We start from the raw sequence: 16,841 nt of genomic DNA, 5'->3' as shown, positions 1-16,841 counted from the left end.
TTAATTGCCTGAGAGAAAGCTTATTTCATGAAGATAAATCTTGATTATAAGACATAAAGAAAAAAGCTGGATGTTAGAAAAAGGAGGCAATAAATATGGATTACTTTGCTGATGGATATTTGTATTGTTTTCATTTTGGAGACATTATGAATAACGCTACTATGAGTATTCTTGTTCACGTACCATAATTCCCACATGCATTAATTCAAAGATATAAATATCCAGGAAAAGAATTACTGTTATAGGGTATGAATACCTTCTTTTAAAAATATTTTATTTTTTATTATTTAGAGAGAGTGGGAGGGAAGGAGAAAGGGAGCGAAACACCAATGTGTAAGAGAAACATCAATCGGTTGCTTCTCACATGCCCCCAACCTGGGACCTGGCCTGCCACCCAGGCATGTGCTCTCACTGGGACTCCATCTGATGAACTTTCAGTTTATGGGATGACACCCAATCTACTGAGCCACACCAGTCAGAGCTGAATACCTTCTTTTACAAATTTCTAAATTGGTTAAGCCAATTTGTATGTCTATCAAAAGAGAATAACAGTTGCTCTTACTCCACAGTTTACCTCTACCTAATGTCAATATTATTAATTTTAGTCAATTCTGGTAGGTAGTAATAATATCTTATGGTGGTTTTAATTTTCCTTACACTGTTAGTGAGAATAAGTACCTTTTCATGTTTATTAGTCATTTAGTCATCTCTTAAAAAAGAGATTAGTCATCTCTTTTGTAAAGTCCCCGTTCAAGTCTTTTGCCTAATTTCCCCTTATTGTATTGCTCTTTTCTATTGAATTAAAAATTATATGCCTGTATTTATTCTGAGTAACTAGTCATTCATCAGTTTTATATGGTGAAAATATCTATTCCTACTCTAAGGCTTATCATGCCTTTTGATAAATTTTTAACTTTAATATAGTTAAATCTATCAATAGTTTCTTTTATAGTGAGTAGTTTCTGTCTTAAAAGGAATCCTTCCTGTGGAAATGTCAAGGTAGGAACACCAAAAGTCCATCCTTCCACTAAAGAGGAGATTTAACTAGCAATAATATCAGAATCAACTTTACCAGAAATCTAGAAACTAATCAAAACTTTATAGTAACTAGGGGAAGGTTTAATTAATTAAAAAACAAAACCAATGAATCACCCACTATACAGCTCAGTGGTGGCCTTGAAGACACAGTAGACATTCCTGGTAAAGATTCTTACAACTGAAGGAGAACAAACCTTATTCTCAGAAATTGTAGCTGTTTATTTCAACATGTCTGTTGGCTCACTGAAGGACACACTTGAAAGGCTTGCCTTTGCTTCTCCTGGCTTGGAACAATTCCAGAGTTCAGGAAACTAACCTTGGGGGCGGCGGGCAGTAATTGTCAAAATTTAAAAGCAGATATGTTAAATACCTCTGTCCTAGCAAAGAATAACAGTTGGGACAAACAATAGAGTAACTGAAATATTCAGGTATAAGGGCTTTGAAAAGTTCCAAGATATTCCTGAGAATATAAAAACTCATGCACATGCCCAGGGTTAGGCTTATTCTTGCAAGACTTCACCTGATCTTTCACTTTTTGTTGAAGTTCAGACTGCACAATCAGGAAGTGAAGGGTAAGGCAGAGTTGTAAACTGCCTGGCTGAGTGATGAAGACATGCCCTGATACATACAAAGAACCCATCTGCAAAGAACTGAAGACTTCTCTTTTTCTGTATGTATATTTTTTCAAGGTATTTAAGAAAATCTCTGTTGAGTCATTAGCTGACCATGAAGCTAATGGTACAGAGACTTCAGTTGCCACATACAGAAAAGAATAATAGACTTGACAAAAATAGTTCAGAAAAGTTAATCAACAAAATAATAGCAAGCAGCAATAACATACTCCAAAGAGAAAGGAGAGTATGATTTCCAGATTGCCACTTATAATATTTAAAAAATCCAGTTTTCAACAAAAAGAAGGAATAAATAGAAACTGTCCCTGAGAAAGCCCAGACACTGAATTGACTACACAAAAACTATAAACTAAGTATTTGAAATATATCAAAAGAGCTAAAGATAACCATGGACAAGAAACTACATAAAGCATGGAAATACTGTCTTGTCAATAGGAAATATCAATAAAAATAAAGAAATAAAAGGGAACCAAATACAAATTCAAAAGTTGGAGAATATAATAACTCAAATGAAAAGCCAACTGGGGAGGGGGTTCAGCAGCATAATTGAACAAGAAGAAAAAAAGAATTAATGAACTTGAAATTAAATCAATTTAGCATATCTAGTTTTAGGAGCAGAAAAAAAAGAATAAAGAAAAATAAACAAGACTCATCAAACGTATGGGGCACCAATGACTTTACCAAGACATGCATGATAGTTCCAGTGGAGAAGAAACTGGCAGAGGTAATAGTTGAAGAAATCATGCCTGAAAATTTTCCAAATTTGATGAACACATGAATCTACATATCCAAGAAGCTCATAAACCCCAAGCTGGATAAACTCAAAGATATTTAACCAAGAGACATTATAATCAATCTGTCAAGAATAAAAGACAAAGAGAATCCTGAAAGCAGTAAAAGACAAGCAACTTAGACAAGAAGTACTCAATAAGAGTAACAGTTGATTTCTCAAAAGAAACCACAGCAATCAGTGGGCATTGAAATGACATTTTCAAAATGGATCTGAATAATAAAAATAGATGGCACATGAATACCTAATTGGGTTGTTTCAGAAAATATATATTATGTATCTTCCCAGAGTTTTGGTACTAATCTTTTAAAGGCTATGAATAAGTATAATGAAAATTTTACTGAAGGATAAAACTATAGGATAAAACTATAGGATAAAACTAGTGTACCTTGAGTTAGTAAGCTATCTGACAAGTCATTCATAAAAGTCTTGTGGACAAGATAAAGAAAGTGGGTTTTGATGACTGTAAGAGAAAAATATGTTCGCTGATCAAGCAATTGTAGCCAATAGGGTTTCTGGTAGTATGTGCAATGGCCTACCCTCAAAAAATGTTGTAACAGTGACTTGGATGTAAGCATAGTTAATACATCTGTAGGTGATAGAGCTACAAAAAACAGGTAGTATACTGAATGGTCAATATAGATTTCAAAAAGATCTCCTTAGGCTGAGTAGTTGACTATAGCAAAATGAAATTTAACAAGAATAAATATGAAGACCTGAATTTAGATTAAAATCAATGAAACAAAAAACCCACAAGAATATACAAAGAAAATACATACTTTATGACTTTTTTCTAGACAGTAAACATGTAAGGTGTGACTATAACCTACCTTTATATAAATGTAAATATTCATATGAATGTTTCTTACAAGGGTTATCTATACTTACTAAAATTATTCTCCCATTAAAAATTATTTTAGAATTTTTGTTGTTCTCAATGGTATTAATCAGAGTCTTTATTAACATTTGTTTTCCTATGTAAATTTGCCTTTCAGGAAAATGAAAAGGGATAATCTTATTGGTACCTACATTTCAGTATCAATTTCTGATGGTATATATAAAACAGTTAGGCTGGTGTCTGCTCTATACTACAGCATTCAAAAGTTATCTATTATTATTATTAATATAGTTGTTTAATATAATGGCTTACTACTGGGAGAGAATATGCTGGTTTTTTTGTCTATTTCTTAGAAGATTCCTTATATATCAAGGGCATTATAAAATATATCTTTATTTATGATTATTAAAATATAGTTGGCATACAATATTATATTGGTTTCAGAGGTACGACACAGTGATTTGACATTTATGTAGTTTGTGACATGATCACCATAGTAAGTTTAGTAAGAATCTGTCACCATGCAAAGTTATCACACTATTAGTGATTGTATTCTCCTTATTTTGTAGTTTTACACCTGTCTTACAAAGTTAATTAATGGACATCTACTCCTTAGAGATATATGAGGCTCTGTATTTTTTCATGGAACATACATAACAAATATTTACATAGTATATACTACATGCCAAGCTCTGTTGGATGTTGGATAGATTATATAAACTGAGAGATGTAATCCTTATCCTCATGGACCTTATACTCTACATACATATAAATCAAACAAATGAATAAATATATAACTGGAAATTGTGATAAGTGCTATAAAGGAAAAGAACATGGTGCTATGAGAAAGAATAACTGTAATAATTTAGGTTGGGGGAAGCAGATCAGACAAGTATTTTTGTGAGAAAGAGATACTTAAACTGGAACAGAAAGAATAACCAAACATTAGCCCGACAAAGAGTAGGGTTCAGAATGCTTGTATTCAATGTGTGTGTATCTGAGCCTTTGGAGAGGTTCAGCAACATTAATCACATTCTGAAAGGAGGTTACCATTAATAAAAATGTAAGAACCACTCACTGAGCTAGGGCTTAAAAGATGGCTAAAGGCTGAAAAAGAAGGAAAAAGAAAGGACTGTCTGGTTGGGCAAAGAAAGAGGTGTGAAGGGAGAATTGCATAAGTAATATCTGAAGGTTGAGTTAGTAACAGTGAGGATATCAACCTCCTACTATTAAATGTTTACCCAGATACCATGTTAAGTGCAACTAAATCCATTTTCTTAAATATTCATAAATTATTCATGAAGTGATAATAGAGTTAATATCATTGTTATTTCTATTAGAAATGTTAGAGAAGACTGGGGCTTAGGAAGAAGTAATTTATCCAATGTCAGAATTAATAACTGACAGAACTAAAACTACCAGATGTGAAAGCTCATGTTAAGTACAATGAATACTGCTTTCCAGATTTGAAAAAGGCCTGTGTACTTTATTTTAACATACTTTTCTACTTATTTTATTCATAAAATAATAGTGAACTTTGTAAAAAACTTATGAGAACATATGTTAGCCCAAGTAATATTTACTACTAATTCATCACACTTACATACATAATTAATCCAACAATATTACTCAAAGGTCAATGTTGGGAAAAAAAATTGGCATCCTAACAAGACATTCCTTTATTAACCATAATAGTTATGTAAAGATTTCAAACATCCATTAGTTATTAAAAATTATACAGCCTCTACAAAATCCTGCTTTGTAGAATCCATATGAGTAGAAACAAACAGTATAAACAATAAAAATGCAAACTAGGCACATGAACATCTTCAACAAAAATTTCATTTTTTGTAAACATCCACACATCATTGTATTCCTTTTAAGTCAAGAAAAGTTGTGAAAGACTTTGAAATGGAGAATACAGTATTACTAGGTGTCCTGTGTAGTGGACAATTCTGGATTATCTGCACTGTTCATAGCCTTTCGGCTATTCTACAATTCTAAATTGTAAAAACTGATAGTAATGTAAATGGTTTTGGTCCAAATGATTCTATTGGAGGTATAATGGACTACTTTGCAGATAATGACCAAGTATTGCATCTATTTGTAAATTCATTTCAGCATTCCTAATGCCTACATAGTTGCACTCTATTTTCTGTGAACTAGTTGTAATATCTGTGATCCTCATTAATTATGAATAAAATAACATCTTTGATATGCATTCATTTGATATCTGTATTAAATTTTTATATTTAATAACTTGGTTTTTCCCTGGCTGGCATAGCTCAGTGGATTGAGCGTGGGCTGCGAACCAAAGTGTCGCAGGTTCGATTCCCAGTCAGGGTACATGCCTGGGTTGCAGGCCATGAACCCCAGTAATCGCACACTGATGTTTCTCTCTCTCTCTCTCTCTGCCCCTCCCTTCCCCTCTCTAAAAATAAATAAATAAAATCCTAAAAAAAAAAAAAGAACTTGTTTTTCAGCAGTTTTAGAGACCATCCACTGAGATGCCCAGTGGATTTAGCTATTATAACAAACTGCTGTTGGAGTACAATTTTAAGCACTTGCTTAATTAAGCCCACAAGTATCTTTTCTTTGCAACCAGAGGTGAAACTCAAATGCCAATAGAAATTATATAACTGTTTGTTTCTTCTAGGCTTAAAAAAACTGAAATAAAAACCCCATCATATTGATTTGTGTTTCATCTGTTTCTAGTTTTTGCACTGCCAGAAAATTATTGCTCATTTGTGGCAGCAGTGATTGGGACGTTGGTTTTTGACCATTTGGTGATCTCTGTAAATGCATTACAGATTTTTATTCTCTATTGGGTGAAAGATGACAGAGTGCTGTTTATGGTTCTTTTTTATTTGTCCATTTCTTCATTTTGAACTCAACAAGCAAAGAATTGTATGTTGTAGAAAACTATATGTATATACTTGAGCTTTACTGTCTGCCAAAATACATGTATGTATTCAGATAATTCTTAATTACCTATCCCTCCTGATTGTCTCTGTGAAGTAAAAATGTCTTACTTTCATTAAAGGTTATAATTAATATGAGTCACTGAAGTTACCATAGGAGCAAGAGTGTTAGAGAAGTACAACTGGGCATGTGCTTTTGTTTTTTTAAGGCCAAAAAATTTTGTCTAAAGCAGTTTCAAGCTTTTGGTCTCTAAACCATTTACACATTTAAAATTTATTTGGAACTCCTACAGCTTTTGTACAAGTGGGTTATCATTTTCATTATTTACTGCATTATAAATCAACACAAAGCAAAAATTTTAAAATTTTATTAGTTTATTTGAAAAAAGCAAGGATTAACATATGGCATGTTAAGTAAATTGTATCACAGTATTATGAAGATAGTTTTCATCTTGTGGATCATCTGACAAAGGCTGCAGTCCTAAAGTAAAGTGTGCTTAAGAATATACTTTAAAAGCCCTGGCTGGCGTAGCTCAGTGGATTGAGCGCGGGCTGCGAACCAGAGTGTGGCAGGTTCGATTCCCAGTCAGGGTACATATCTGGGTTGCAGGCCATGACCCCCAGCAACCGCACATTGATGTTTCTCTCTCTCTCTCTTTCTCCCTCCCTTCCCTCTCTAAAAAATAAATAAATAAAATCTTAAAAAAAAAAGAATATACTTTAAAGTTTATTCAAGAATATCTGAAAGAATATAATGAAGACTAAAACTTAAAAAGTAAAGTTTATTTCCTTTGACTTTTAATACCTGAGCCTGAAAAATAAATTATAAAATGTGTTGAATATAAAAAATTTGCTTAATTTTGATGTGCTGTTCTCCTTTGATTAATGCCTTTACATACTTATCTATATAATCTACTCAGCAGAAATGCTGTCTTACCAGAATAATTTTCTGTGCTATATGTTAACTTTATTAGATGCTTGAGTATTTAAGGGGGAAAAAACAAATAACAAAGGTTCCTCACTTATGAAAGAACTAATTCTTAACAATTGTGTTAACTTTTATGCTTTTACTAATGTTTTGTTGTCATCTTAATTAAAAGGCTACCAAAAATTATTTCACGGGCCTACAGGATACTTAATATCAGAAATGAAGTATGGCCCTGGCTGGTATAGCTCAGTGGATTCAGCGCGGGCCTGTGAATCAGAAGGTTGCTGGTTTGATTCCCAGTCAGGGCACATGCCCAGGTTGTGGGCCAGATTCCCCAGTAGGGGGTATGTGAGACATAGCCACACATTGATGTTTCTCTTCCTCTCTCCTTCCCTTCCCCTCTCTATAAAACTAAAAATAAATAGAATTAAAAAAAAAAAGAAATGAAGTATGTAAATTTCTTCTGACAACTCAAAATTGAATCCTACATATAAAACAAATTTAAACAATTTCAGAGTATTGTTTCACCTGAAACTATCTTTGAGTTTTCCCAGCAAGCTCCTAGAAATTACTAAGATTGGTTCTTTCAATATAGAAAAAGAGTGAAGAAAGATATAATTAGGTCATTTATTGTTTCAGATCCTATCTGTAGGTCTTTGATCCACTTATTTTACTTTTTAAATCCTTACCTGAGGCAACGATCACTGATTTTTAGAGGAGGAAGAAGGGAGAGAAAGTGAAACACTGATTGGTTGTCTCCCACATACACAATGACCAGGGATCCAACCTGCAACCCAGGGATGTGCCCTGACTGGGGATCGAACCTGCATCCTTTTCGTATATGGGATGATGCTCCAACCAAAGGTCTAACCTGGCCAGCGCTCTTTGATCCATTTAAAATTAATTTTTATATGGGGACAAATGAATCTACTTTCATGCATTTGTATGAGGCTTTCCAATTTTCCCACCACAATTTACTGAAGAGGCTTTCTTTTTGCCCTTGTGTGTCTTTGAGTCCTTTGTCAAAAATTATCTGCCCATATACATGTGGTTGTATTTCTGGGCTCTTGATTTTGTTCAATTGACTTGTGTGGTTTTCTGTCAATAGCATACGGTTTTGATTAACATAGCTCTGTAATATAATTTGAAGTCAGGTAGTGTGATACTTACAGCTTAGTTCTTTTATCTCAGGATTGTTTTGGCAATTTGGTGTCTGATGATTTTAAGATGTGGCACATATACATACCAGAATAATACTCAGACACAAGAAAAGAAGAAATAATGCCATTTGTAACAACATAAATAGATCTTAATATTATGCTAAGTGAATTTAGTCAGAAAAAGCTAAGAATATATGATTTCACTCATAAGTGGGATATAAAACTGAAAGTTGTGGACACTGACAGCAGTGTGGTGGTTACTAGAGGGAAGTAAGTAGGGGTGGCGGAGAGTGGAGGGAGCCTAATATATGAGGCCTTTCTGGAAAAAGTCCAGCCATTGTTAATATTACGAGAACAATATGTGCAACACTCATGTAGCCTGGCAGCCAAGGAGAGTGGACTGGAATGCATGTGCCTGAACAATGACAATTTCACTGTGCTAATCAGTGGGGGTGGTAGAAGCCTCTGAGTGAATATGTGTACCGTGTGGCCATCGCATTCAAAATGACTGAGCAAGTAGAGCAACAAATATGCATTGAATTTTGTATTAAGCTTGAACATTCCTCCACAGAAATTATTCAGGCGAATCAGAAGCCCACAGCTATGGGCAACTGCTGATCGAACGCTTGATCACAACAACACACTGCTCAGGCATCACGTCTCGTGTAGAGTTTTTTGGCAAAACATCAAAACAACCAGGTAATTCAGCCCCACTACAGTCCAGATTTGGTGATCTGTGACTTTGGGCTTTTCCCAAAACTAAAATCACCTTCGAAAGAGAAGAGGTTTCAGACCATCAATAAGATTCAGGAAAATACGATGGGGAGCTCATGGGGACTGGGAGAACTGTGTGAGGTTCCACAGTGCTTACTTCGAAGGGGACTGAGGTGTCACTGTCCTATGTACAATGTTTCTTATATCTCCTATCTTATTCAATAAATGTCTCTATTTTTCATATTACATGGTTGGGCACCTTCTGGATATATATACAGCAAGGATATAACAAGGATAAACATAAGGATGTATATATCCTTATGTTTTTATTCACAATTATTTAGTATCTTAATATTAATTGTGTTCAGTCACTCTTCTAAATATCTTACATGTGTCAACACTTTACATACATTGTCATTTTACCCATGAATAAATAGAAACACAAAGAGGCTAAGGGCATATAAGTAGCTAGTGAATAAACTGATACTCAAATCCTAGCCATCTGGCTCCTGAATCAGCAGTCTTGACCACTCTGCTATAGCACCTCTTGGCACAAGAGAGAACGAAACAGGGCTATGTTCTGGGAAATGACTAGCCATAAATTCTTCTCAAAAATTAGAATTGGGATATTTAGATGTTGGCTTAAAATACTTGAATGATAAAATGCATTGCATAGTCTAAGAACTGTAAATAGAGTATGTTTACTCATGAAGTTTACTGATTCAAGCAACACAGCTTTAAGCTATAAACACCAGTGGAGTCAAAAATATATTTAGATAAATTAATGAAACCAAATAGGGACCACAATATATGTTAAAAATTAATAGTTTTAAAGGTTGAGTCATACTAGTCATAGAAATGTAAAATAAATCCGTGTCAAAGATTTAACTAGTTAATTAATGAGAGAACAGTAAGCTGTTACAACCAGTTCAAAGAAAAATTCAAGGGACACACATATATATCAATAGCCTCGAAGGCTAGGATGAATTTATAAATAGATACAAACTTGGTCAGTATACACAGGGCAATAATCAAGTGTTCCTTCTCCAGACAGAATTTATTTGCATTTTTATAGACAACAATGGTTTGTACTAGTATTGATTTTCTGTAACTTGCAGAGTTGGAAATAGTGAAAGACCATGAAAAGTCGGTATGATTCATAGTCTTTCTTTCCCATGTTTTCTGACAGCTTTCCCCCACCCCATGATCGTAATAGTCTCGGAGATATTGGGACACGAAAGAATGGCTTAGTTTTGGCCTGATGATTTATGTAGGTACAGCAAGATATTAGTTAACAATATGGCCTCAGTAAGTTTGCTTTGCATATAGAGGCCACAAAATTAACTTCTGTCTCAAAGTTTTCATAGGGAGTCTCAGACTCTGCTTTTCAAAGTCTTTATTTTTGCCATGACAAGAATAGGAAACCAAGCCCAAGAAACTCTCTTCACCCTATTTCATCTGCAAGTATCTGTCAGTTGGGTGACTTCTCTTCTCCAGAATTTCAATTACCAAAATTTCATTAGCATGTATAACTCACCTTTTTTACCTCATATAAATAAGGCTTAGACCCTCTATTCTAGATACCAGGTCATTTAATTCCTGGGAGGGCTTTGTGAGTCCCAGCTTTATGAATACAGCCAATCCTTGTTCTTAAAAAGTGGCAGTCCTGTCAGATTAAGTGAGAACCATTTCACCATCAATTTGTCCAATATATATAGGAAAATCACTATATTGTGAAGAAGGTCATTATATATTGTCAAAACAGTAAGAGTTTCTGAATATCATTCTAAATTTTCATTTAGTTTTAAGAAATCAGGATCTACTAAATTGTGTAACACAAAGCTAATGGAGGAAAAGAACTTCCTCACATATCAGAAAAAACATTTGATACAACATCAATAATGTTGTAAATAAATAGCATGGAAAAATTTTTTTAGTTTATTCAGTCCTGTGTAATTAATTCTCATTCCACTGGATGTATGCAGTCTGCTTTCATGAACCTTCCAGCTTCTAGACTAAAAAGGGTTTAGATATACTAACGTGGTCCACTGTTGTCCTCTAAAAGTTGTCTAAGCAATGTCACTTAAGAAGTCTGTAGCCAAGAGTATATTCTTTGAAGTATCAGTAGTTCAGGGAAGCATCAAAATCCATCAGTAGATAACAGAGACTTTATAGCCACAACTACTAACTGTAACCAACAATATCAGAATGGAAGAGTAAAATTTTCTATTGGGGATAAAATATAGCTATTTCAAAAATTTTGAGCAGCATTTCTCCTTACCATAAAGACATTATGAGAGAACTGACTGTTTTTATATGAAGCATGCAATTGCTGAAATAGCTATAACTTTTATTTATATAAATTTAGCCTAGAGAAGGCTGGGCTTCTTTTTTGATATGCTAACTTCCCATGAAATTTACAATTGTGATGCATCTAGCAAACCTAATTATATCTTTTAATTTTTTAATTAAATATATTGTGGTTGTATTGGTTAATAGGATCTTATATGTTTAAGTGTACATTTTTATGATACAAGATCTGTATATTGCATTGCATGCCCACCACCCAAAGTTAAACCATCTTCTGGTCATCACATGAGGTCTGTCCAGAAGGTGCCCAACCATGTAATATGAAAAATAGAGACATTTATTGAATAAGATAGGAGATATAAGAAACATTGTACATAGGACAGTGACACCTCAGTCCCCTTGAAGTAAGCACTGTGGAACCTCACACAGTTCTCCCAGTCCCCATCATATTTTCCTGAATCTTATTGATGGTCTGAAACCTCTTCTCTTTCGAAGGTGATTTTAGTTTTGGGAAAAGCCCAAAGTCACAGATCACCAAATCTGGACTGTAGTGGGGCTGAATTACCTGGTTGTTTTGATGTTTTGCCAAAAAAACTCTACACGAGACGTGATGCCTGAGCAGTGTGTTGTTGTGATCAAGCGTTCGATCAGCAGTTGCCCATAGCTGTGGGCTTCTGATTCGCCTGAATAATTTCTGTGGAGGAATGTTCAAGCTTAATACAAAATTCAATGCATATTTGTTGCTCTACTTGCTCAGTCATTTTGAATGCGATGGCCACACGGTACACATATTCACTCAGAGGCTTCTACCACCCCCACTGATTAGCACAGTGAAATTGTCATTGTTCAGGCACACGCATTCCAGTCCACTCTCCTTGGCTGCCAGGCTACATGAGTGTTGCACATATTGTTCTTGTAATTTAACAATGGATGGACTTTTCCTGCCATATATGTCCATATATGTTTATGTTGTTTGATTTTTTTCTTTTTTTTTAAGACTTTGTATTTATTTTTAGAGAGAGGGGAAGGAGGGAGGAAGAGAGGGAAACAAATGTGTGGTTGCCTCTCACATGCCCCCTACACGCTCCCTACTGGCCTGCAACCCAGGAATATGCCCTGACTGGGGAGAGAACTGGTAACCTCTTGGTTTGTAAGCCAGCCCTCAGTCCTCTGAGCTATACCAGCCAGGGTGATTTTCTTATCAGAACTTTTTAAGTATTTCTGTTTCTTTTTGTAATGGTATCATTTATTTTCAGACAAATCAATAGGATGGCAGTTTGCTCATTCTAACTGGACTTTTGAATTCAACATATTGTTTTCTCCCTATCCTTTACCAATAGGAAATCAGCAATTCTTTTTCTTCCCAGGGCAAGCAGCAGGTTTTCTTGTATGCAGTAGAGGCTGGGGATAATCATTATTATGCTGAACTTTTCCAGAAGATTTTATTTCTGTTAGTGAGACAAGATTTCCTATTATGTATCTCTTTGGATATCTTTTTCCTTTGTCTTTAATTCCTCTTTGCCTGTCATTATGACTTGGATTTTTTAAACTATAAGTTGCTTTGAAGCAGCATTGCACAAGTTTTAATTTCTTCAAATTTAGATCCAGTCTCTGAAAAAACCATCACCCTTATTTAGCAACCACAGAGGGACAGGATTTATTTTCCTTCTTTACCCTCTTTGTGTCACATTCCCCTACTTCCTATCCTTTTGAAACAGGATTCTCACTCAAATATAAAACTTTGGGGATTCCTATTTGGTATATTTGTCATTATAAGAAAGACTTTTCACCTGTTTGATGAGATGGTATTTACTGAGGTATATTAGTTAAGATGCTTTTTGGTTTACAGACAACAGTATGCCCATTTCTATCTCTAATTAACTTTTTAAAAGTAATTTATTGGCTCATGTAACTGAAAAGTAAAGAGGTGGGTAGAGCTCAACAGGGGTTTGAGCGAGCGGTTCAAATCTTGTGAACAGGACCCAATGGCTCTCTTTCTCTTCTGTTCCTCAGGACTGCTTCTTTACTGTTGGTTCCATTATTGCCAGTTATTCCTTTCATGGTCCCAAGATTAAATTCTTGAGGCTGTGTATTTCCCAGAGAAATTTGTAAGAAACAGAGAATTGGTATCCCCAGCAGTTCAAATAAAACTTAAGAGATGAGACCCACTTGCTCCTACTAGCTTGAATTAGGTGTTTCTTGAACTAAAAACTCTGGCTATGTGAAATGGATATGCTGACTATAGTAAGCCAACCTGTCCTGGAGGTTTAGTCAGTCCTCCACCAAACCATGTGACTGGGAAATGCAGTATAGAGCTAGAAAGAGGAAATGGGAAATGGCTGCTGGAGAGGCAACTAACAAATACCTATTATAAGAGGCATTCCTCAAGCCTCTTTATTTTCTGAAAAAGCAAATTGATCAGTTTAGCAAAAACTAGTAACCAGATCACTAGTAATTAACCATTGAAGAGCCAGTACATTGATCAGGTTTCACATTCTTTATCATAAGTAGATAATTGAATTTGGAAAGTAAAAAAAATAGTAATAGAAATAACTCCCTAGTTATATTATGAATTCTTTATAGGCTAGAACAATCTAATTATATTTGCATTCTGAGCATCAAGTATAGAGTTTGGTGCCTAGAAAGAATTTTGTAAATATTAAACTCTAAATTTATATAGTTATAATTTTCCCTGATATGCATTATTTGGTACAAAGAAATAACTTCTTGTAACTCACAGGACGATTAATATTTCCATCTTATACATGAGAAACTGAACTGTGAATGTTGAGTAATTTGCCCCAAATGTTAACTGGGAAACTCAGGACTTAAATCTAGTTTTTCTGATTTTAAGTTGCATAATTTTACATTATTCCACAATGCTTCACATGCCTCAGATTGGGAACCAGCTGAGGGAAATTGTGATGTTTTCTCTCCAACAGGCAATTGGACTGTCCTTTTCAAAAATTAATTTTTAAATTTTACATGGGTAAATCTTATAAAAATCAGCCAAATAGTCCATAGATAAATTGTGGATGACGTTCTCATGTAGAGATCTAAAACACTGACAATAAACCAGTGTACTGAGAACCAATGAGGCTCATTAATGACGTTGGTGCTGGATAAGCATTCACAGAGTTAACATAACTTCTTCAGGAGCATTAAAAACATTAAAAACCTTCCTTTTAATTATTTTCTGTTACCTAGTTCTTCTTTTTTCATTCTTTTCTATGGATGCAAGTTCCGAAAAACTAGAACATTATAGTCTTTTATATATAGAAAGCACAAAAAATGGAAGTCTACTTATAAAACTGGGTTATCTGTGAGAAAGACCATAATACTAAAAGAGGGGATTATTGAATATCAGTCAATAAATAAGAAGTTCCTGAGTTATGACATCTAGTTAGAATACTTAAACAGCCATTATCAACTAGTTTCTCCAGAGAATGAAATCCTAATAATAAAAGGAATCCATTGTGTATAATAATGAATTTCTCTTTCATGCATCCAGGATGGTACTAGTTATGTGCCATCCATGAAAGAACTAAAATATAAGTCACTAAAATAATTTTGAGTGTAATAATACAAAACTCAAAATATAGTAAGTTAAAAGTTTGGTTATGCATACAAATACTTCAGTCTGAAAACCAGGATTATTATTGTAGCTGTTGTTTTGTGAGATGTTGTGGTTTTATAAGATGAGAATACAAAAAGAGCCCTGCTTCAAGTTTGGAATATTTTTGACTGTTTGTAATTTATAACAGAGCCATATGGAGAATTCACATACTAGTTGTCAACTGAAATTCATTGATAATTTTACTAATCAATATTTAAATTTTCTACTTGTCCTTTGACTAGCCCAAGTTTATTTCCAACCACGCAGTGCTTGTTGGATGTAAGGGTTAAAATACCCATTTTGGTAGTGTATCTCCTAAGATACTGCTGATACTAGTTCTCTACCCCCCTGCTTCCCCAAATTCTGAGTTTTTGGTCTTCCTAAGTATTTAAAGTCAAATTTTATTTAGTACTTCTTTTTTTCCTCTCAGTTTATATCCATGTTGCGGATTGAGATAGATTTTTTTTTCTTGTTTTGCATTCGTAGTCTAAAATATCACTTTAATCTTTTCTAGCCTGGCATTTTTTGCAAATATAATTCAGCCAGTGACTGAAAGAAGTGGTATGTATCCTTAGAAGTTTCTACTGGAAGATTAGGAATCTAGGATTTGTATTCAGACTCAACTCTGTAAATACTTGTAATGAGAACATAGTGAAGGAAAAGAAAACAAGATGCAAAATCATGAGCAAAAAAATCCAACGTTAATACAAATGAAATATTAGCCTGACCAATCAGTTTAGGTTTTAAGACATAAGGTGAATCTCTTAAAGGGATTACTTTAATAAATTCAGGTAATTTATTTGAAGGTATGTGATAAAATTGCTAAAGACAAAAACAAAGTCTGAGCAATGAATTTCTTGGAAGTCATGTGATGAAAGCTCACTGCCACATACTACAGAATCTTAATAATATTAGAGTAGTTTAGGTACAGGAGGAACTCCATTCAATTAAATTCTGTGATGGAATGAATATACTCAGTGGCACTTACACTTTCACAAAAAAGCACTGCTGAAGATCCTTCAGAATAAAACACATCTTCCATAATATGTTATAGCCTACCTCCAATGATAGGAAGTAGGTGGTATGCTTGCAAAATCATTTATGCAAAAGCCTCTTACCCGTTCATCTGCACTGCCTGTTGCATGATGGGAATAATTGATGAGACCAGGGATGGGCTGCTCACCGTGTGCCATGATAACAGCAGGACTGGTGTAGAATGGATGCTTCTAATGCACAACACATAACAACTATGAATATAGTGACAAGAAAACATGAAACTACACAAGCAAAATGACTGGAAAGGAAAAAGGGTGAAAAACAAATGGAACAATGAAATGTCAAACCAGTTTAGATTTCGAATGCTATAACCCTTTTTCTTAAGATTGAAATTGGTGGTACTTTTTACTCTTTTAATTAAGAGTAAAAAAGAAAGAACATACATTTATTTTTAAATGTACCTAATTTACCAATAAGTTCCATAAAAACAAACAAAACAAAACAAACCTCACAACTTAAATACTAGCCTTAAGTAAGAACTTAATGGATCAATAAATAGGTCTGGAGATAGAATCACCTGGTCTTCAGTGAAAGAATCATCTACTGGTTATCTGAATGGACACTTCAAAAGGATCTCTATGATCCTTTATAATCTGTATGTTACGAAACAAAACCCTCATGCTATCATCATAACCAAAATATCTGGATGATCCATAAAACTTTAGGAATTACTTAAAATGGCAATTAGATTTTCAATCTGTATGCTTTCAATCAATAAACAGTCATTATTCCCAGAAGTGGTATGTTATTTCCTGATGATTTTAAAGCATACTGGGTGGATTATACTAGGTATGCATAATAATATAAATCATGTTCTATGGTTTTAAGATGACCAAAT

The 16,841-nt window shown here is 34.2% G+C and overlaps 1 protein-coding gene across 4 annotated transcripts in view; it reads right to left on the bottom strand.

Annotated features, from left to right (window-relative positions):
- The window catches only part of GPHN (gephyrin), a 440,641-nt gene that overhangs the window by 188,766 nt on the left and 235,034 nt on the right, over positions 1 to 16,841 (bottom strand). For 2 of the 4 annotated variants that reach the window (XM_045822936.1, XM_045822937.1), the window contains exon 8: positions 16,066 to 16,173. The exons of the other annotated variants lie outside the window; for them this stretch is intronic. In XM_045822936.1, the coding sequence (XP_045678892.1) occupies positions 16,066 to 16,173 (108 nt within the window). The remainder of the gene's footprint in view (positions 1 to 16,065; positions 16,174 to 16,841) is intronic. 4 annotated transcript variants of the gene reach the window in all.

Source organism: Phyllostomus hastatus, unplaced genomic scaffold (assembly GCF_019186645.2).
Source record: "Phyllostomus hastatus isolate PE091 unplaced genomic scaffold, TTU_PhHast_1.1 phas_scaffold_501, whole genome shotgun sequence".
NCBI lineage: Eukaryota > Metazoa > Chordata > Mammalia > Chiroptera > Phyllostomidae > Phyllostomus > Phyllostomus hastatus.
Note: the sequence above shows the minus strand (reverse complement) of the source record. Positions and strands in the feature narration are given on the sequence as shown.